This window comes from Vigna radiata, chromosome 6 (assembly GCF_000741045.1).
Source record: "Vigna radiata var. radiata cultivar VC1973A chromosome 6, Vradiata_ver6, whole genome shotgun sequence".
NCBI lineage: Eukaryota > Viridiplantae > Streptophyta > Magnoliopsida > Fabales > Fabaceae > Vigna > Vigna radiata.
The window spans coordinates 29,353,070-29,359,069 of NC_028356.1; the positions used below are offsets into that span (position 1 = coordinate 29,353,070).

General features: G+C 31.1%; 1 protein-coding gene across 2 annotated transcripts; it reads left to right on the forward strand.

Moving 5' to 3' along the window:
• The first annotated feature begins 626 nt into the window (after positions 1–626).
• Positions 627–3,276, forward strand: LOC106764551 (trifunctional UDP-glucose 4,6-dehydratase/UDP-4-keto-6-deoxy-D-glucose 3,5-epimerase/UDP-4-keto-L-rhamnose-reductase RHM1). 2 transcript variants are annotated; one of them, XM_022781708.1, is made up of 3 exons: positions 627–718; positions 1,036–2,627; positions 2,781–3,276. In XM_022781708.1, the coding sequence occupies exons 2-3, from the start codon at positions 1,083–1,085 to the stop codon at positions 3,222–3,224; spliced, it is 1,989 nt and encodes a 662-aa protein (XP_022637429.1). In that variant the 5' UTR covers positions 627–718; positions 1,036–1,082; the 3' UTR covers positions 3,225–3,276. The 2 variants fall into 2 exon arrangements, with proteins under 2 accessions (XP_022637429.1, XP_014504303.2); XM_014648817.2 differs by lacking the exon at positions 627–718 and having other exon boundaries at positions 965–2,627.
• The last annotated feature ends 2,724 nt before the right edge of the window (positions 3,277–6,000 follow it).

Sequence of the window (6,000 nt, forward strand, 5' to 3'; positions counted from 1 at the left end):
TATAAATGTCTGTCGAATAGGTTTCAAATTCTTAATTAGATAAATATATTTCTTAAATAATATTTGAATTATTTATTAAATTCATTTTTATACATATTGATATGCGTTAATTTTGGACAAATAAATTTATCTGATAAAAATCCTATAAAAAAAAATATATATAATTTTTTCAATATTTTATGTACTAAAACTAATTTAAAAATATTTACACATAAAGTACTTGTAAATTATCTATAAAATTAATTATATTTTACATTTCTAAAATGAAAATCTATATTTTAATATTTTTATGTTTAAAATAAATTAGTCCAAATTAAATTAATTTTAAATCACTTTTTTTTTTTATCAATGTATTATTCTAGAGTGAAACAACTAATTTTAACCAAGTTGAAAATTTCATATTTTTATCAACTAATTTTTAACTTGAAACTCTTTAAAATTAACAAAATTATCAAACAAGTGCTGCTTTATTCTCAAGTCCTAAATCATATGTTAGAACTTTTTTTATGATAATAACTGAATGAGACACGTTTCAATCAGTTGTAAAATACACTTTAACAATCCTAAAATTAAGGTTGTGGTCATGGAGATCAAGAAGTTTGAGGTAACCTATTGCAGACCAAAATTAAGGTTCTAACAATTTTCGGATCATAGTCCACGTTTGTGAGAGTTATAACCTCTGGAGGAACACGAAGATAACCAATTAATCTCCAAAAGAGTACTATTTTCTCTCTTCTCTTTTTTTTTTATCATTGCACTCTAATTGCTTCCATTTCTCTCAACCACACCATGATCAAACCATAAAACTCTAATTACCCTTTGTCTAATGTCCAATGTGTCTCTGGGATAATTCTCAAACTGTGTGATATGCATTATTTCTTGTGATATGTGATTTTGTTATCTGTCAATTTGGATTGCCAATACCATATTCATGTCTACAGATATTAGCCTTAGACATGTTCAAAACATTCCTTTCTAGAGGTTAAGCTTTTTTTTTCCCCTTTTCTTGAGATTGATCCTTGTTCTTTTTTTCAGTAACAGAACATTGTAGATAGCAAACCATATATACGTAAAGAAGAAAAATGTCATCAAAGACAACCATGTATGAGCCAAAAAACATCCTCATAACTGGAGCTGCTGGTTTCATAGCCTCGCATGTCACTACCAAGCTAATCAACAAGTACCCTAGCTACAAGATTGTAGCTCTTGATAAAGTAGACTACTGCTCCACTGTCAGGAATTTGGGGTCATGTATTTCATCACCAAACTTCAAATTTGTTAGGGGTGATATAGCTACTGCAGATATTGTGAATCATATTTTGATAGAAGAGAAAATAGACACCATTATGCATTTTGCTGCTCAAACTCATGTGGACAATTCATTTGGGAACTCCATGGAATTCACCTACAATAATATCTATGGCACTCATGTGCTTCTTGAAGCTTGCAGGGTCACCAATTATGTCAGAAGGTTCATTCATGTCAGCACAGATGAGGTCTATGGTGAAACAGACTTAGAGGATAATATTGGAAACCATGAGACATCTCAGCTTCTACCCACCAATCCTTACTCTGCAACAAAAGCAGGAGCAGAAATGTTGGTCATGGCCTACCACAGGTCTTATGGTCTTCCAGTTATAACTTCCAGAGGCAATAATGTGTATGGTCCCAACCAATACCCAGAAAAGCTTGTTCCTAAGTTCATCCTTCTTGCCATGAGGGGTGAGAAATTGCCAATCCATGGAGATGGATCAAATGTGAGGAGCTACCTCCACTGTGCAGATGTAGCAGAAGCTTTTGATGTCATACTCCACAGAGGAGAGATTGGCCAAATTTACAACATTGGCACCAAGAAAGAAAGGAGTGTGTTAGATGTTGCAGAGGATATATGCAAACTCTTTAAATTGAATCCTAAAGATGTTATTCAGTTTGTTCAAGATAGGCCTTTCAATGATAAGAGATATTTTCTTGATGATCAAAAGCTGAAACAACTTGGTTGGGAGGAGAGAATTACCTGGGAGGAAGGACTCAAGAGAACAATTGACTGGTACCAAAAGAATCCTGATTGGTGGGGTGATGTTTCCACTGCTTTAAACCCTCATCCACGTTTCTCAGCCATCAATCTCTCCGATGAGGCTCAATGGTCATTTCAATATGGATTCTCTAGGCTTGCAAGGTCATTTACAGACATTCGAGGAAGAAACACTTCAGGATTCAAGTTTTTGATATATGGGAGGACTGGTTGGATTGGGGGTTTGTTGGGAAAGCTGTGTGATGAAGAAGGAATTGATTGGGAATATGGGAGAGGGAGATTGCAAGATAGAAAATCACTTGAGGAGGACATAAGAAGAGTAAAGCCAACCCATGTGTTGAATGCAGCTGGTGTTACAGGAAGGCCTAATGTTGATTGGTGTGAATCACACAAGGTTGAAACTATAAGGACTAATGTTGTAGGCACTTTAACACTGGCTGATGTTTGCAAGGAACAAAACTTATATATGATGAATTTTGCAACTGGTTGCATATTTGAGTATGACAAGGACCACCCTCTAGGATCAGGCATTGGGTTCAAGGAAGAGGACAAACCAAATTTCATAGGCTCCTTCTATTCCAAGACCAAGGCCATGGTAATATCTATAAATTTCTGTCATCTTCTTTCTAGTATAGTACCAGAACAATATTTGGCATGGTATAGTCTGCTACTAACAAAGAAGAACATAATGCATATACTTTTATGCCATGTTAATCATATTTTAAGCATATGGCATTAATGCATGCAGGTGGAGGACCTTCTAAGAAACTATGCAAATGTCTGCACATTGAGAGTTAGAATGCCAATATCCTCAGATCTTAGCAATCCAAGAAACTTCATCACAAAAATTTCTCGTTACAATAAAGTGGTAAACATACCTAACAGCATGACAGTACTAGATGAACTCTTACCCATATCCATTGAAATGGCTAAGAGGAACTTAAGAGGGATTTGGAACTTCACCAACCCAGGGGTGATTAGCCACAATCAGATATTAGAATTGTATAGGGATTACATAGATCCACAGTTTAAATGGGAGAATTTTGATTTGGAAGAACAAGCAAAGGTAATTGTTGCTCCAAGGAGTAACAATGAAATGGATGCTTCCAAGCTCAAAAAAGAGTTCCCAGAATTGTTGTCCATCAGAGATTCCATTATCAAGTTTGTCTTTGAGCCTAACAAGAAAACTTGAAGATGTTAAAGATTTTGCACTTTTGAAATACCATTGGATCTCAATTTTCATGTGGAAGACTGATTGTAAGAATTCAAACATTTTGCACTTTACCAGTTTGTGTTAAGAAAATTATTCACATTTTACCAATTTTGGTTCAGGAATGCATTAAAAGTGGTTAAAGAGTAAATAAATGTGACTGTATATATTGATGTAGCTAAAATTAATTATTTCATGGAATGAAATTAACTGACACAGCAATATTCTCACGACATTAAAGATAATTGTATACCATTGCATTTATTTATGAATTCAAACTTTCAAACCTATTATGTGTAAACAAATTCATAATTACTATTGTAGTAGAGCCTTTTTATAACTGTTAAAAATTCATAATTATGATTTTGGCTACAAAGGTAGTGACTCACCATAACTATGCAAATGGTGGTCCAGCAAGGGCTAAAAAATTACTGGCATTACTACCAGCAATATCAAGTCGATTAAGGAGGTTAAGGGTACTCACTATACGATTTGTCTAACTTTACCACAAGTAATATTGTATAAATTTATTATCGATAGTAAAAATTAGGTGATCTAATAGCGACTCAACAATCATATTAGAAAGTAGGTTTTAAAACTTAACTCAATCCCATAAAATCGACTTATATAATAAGGTTTGTACCTTACTTATATATTATAATTTGGTGTTATCCGCAACCACGAAAATTGAATGACGACTACCAATCCCAAACTGAGAAACACGACATGTGAGCAAGATCAAGATTTAAAGAGAAGAGATAGAGAGTTCGGAGTAAGAGAGGAGACTCTCAAGCTCTAAAAATCTGGGCGCAAAATTCTGATAAACATAAACATAATAAGTTACGTTTATTACACAAATATTATCACTCTATTTTCCATGACATGATAAAAGTAGAGTTGAGATTATTTATAACTATTAATAAAGAATTGTTTGATAAATGTTTTTTAATTAAACATTTATTATTTATTTTGTTTTTATCAATATAAACTATTTTATTAATTATTCTTTAACAATATACTTCTTATAAATTTAATAATATTTTTTTTTATTTTGATAATAATGAGAAGAATTATTTTTTATTTATTATCATAATAATCATTTGTTGAATTTTACCAAGATGGTAGTTCTGTTATGAAAATTACAAAACATAAAAGTACACAATGTTTACATTTATAATAATTTTAAGGATAAACATAAAATAAAAAATATGAATGAATATTTTAGAGTTTAGAAAATATATTATAAGTATTCTTTTTAATTTAAAACTTTGTTTTCTTTTTTTCATATTTTAATTAGTAAAATAGTATATTTGGGCCAAATTAAGTATAAGTGTTTTTATTGACTAATAATTGATGATTAATGATCTTTATACACGCGTAAGAGTAAGATAATGAATAATTAAGTCAATTATATTGATTAAGTGTAATACCTTGAAGAGAATATGGGCATAACATACCCACTTTTTTTTTTCCCTTGTACTCCTAACACCTTCTTTGTGCATTTTTAATGGATAAAATTATCCTTTCCTAAATATCCAAAAATAAAATAAAAATTGGTAAATAGTAATTTCTGTTTACCAAATTTGAACAACTTTCATTTAATTCTTTCCTTATATATTGTCAACATGCATTCTCTTCTTGTTTTTTCTCCTTTTTTAGTTTCTCATTTATCTCGTTCTCTCTTACTAGTTCATTTTATACTGTTGGCTCTTAATCCTTACAGTAGTGGTGTGACGGTTGTTGGTTTCTTCTTTTTACCTGCTAATTTTGGTGGTTCCTCTTGTTCTATTTCTTCAAGTAACACAACATAGAATTAGGTGCATGTTTTAGTTTTTGTATTTTGAAGCTTAGGAAGAAACCGAATATTGAAATTCATTTAAGATATTCACAGATTTGGAAATCCAATTATAAAAAGCTAAAAATTTCAACTTTCAATGGATTTTGAAATCCAGTAAAGTTCTTGTCGGATTTCAAAATTGGATTTCAAAATCCATTGAGTCTCAACATATTTTAAAATTTGGCGAGGCCTTAAACAAATTTTAAAATTCGTGATCTTTAATGGATTTTGAAATCCATTAAAAGTATTGCCAAATTTCAAAATTTATTAAAGACTTTGTCGAATTTCAAAATTTGTTGAATTTTTTTTTTCTGAGTTTTATTATTTTAATTTTGTTTTTAATTCGTTAGATTTTTTTTAATAATTGTTTAGGTATTATTATTAGTATTATTATGAAGGAAGTGAGGTATTAAGTAGTGAATATATTATGTTATAAGTGATTATATTGTAAAATGGAAGATTATCCTCTCGGTATGGATTCCCAAGTAAATTTTAGATTCGTTTCAATTTTTTTTTTCTTTCATCAATAAAGTGGCCTGAGAGAGATTACACAAACAATTTTACAACTAATCAAATATTTCCCTCATATGATGACTTAATTGAATGGGTACAAGGGATTGTATTTCATCTTAGGTTTGTTGTGATAACAATAAGATCTAACAAAGCTAGTGGTGAACCTAGAAGGAAACATTTGTTTTATTAGGATGTGAAAGGAGTAGAAAGAATAGAAAATACAAACATGATGTTCAAGCGAGTATATACCGTAAAGGAAAATGTAAGTGTGTTCTTAAGTTGAGGGACAAGCCATATTCTAATGGAGATGGGTGGATATTGAAGGTAATATGTGGATATCACAACATGCTCATTAGCAATTAAAATTTGAGTACCTGACCCTACCATAAGGCATATGCAACATGCTTC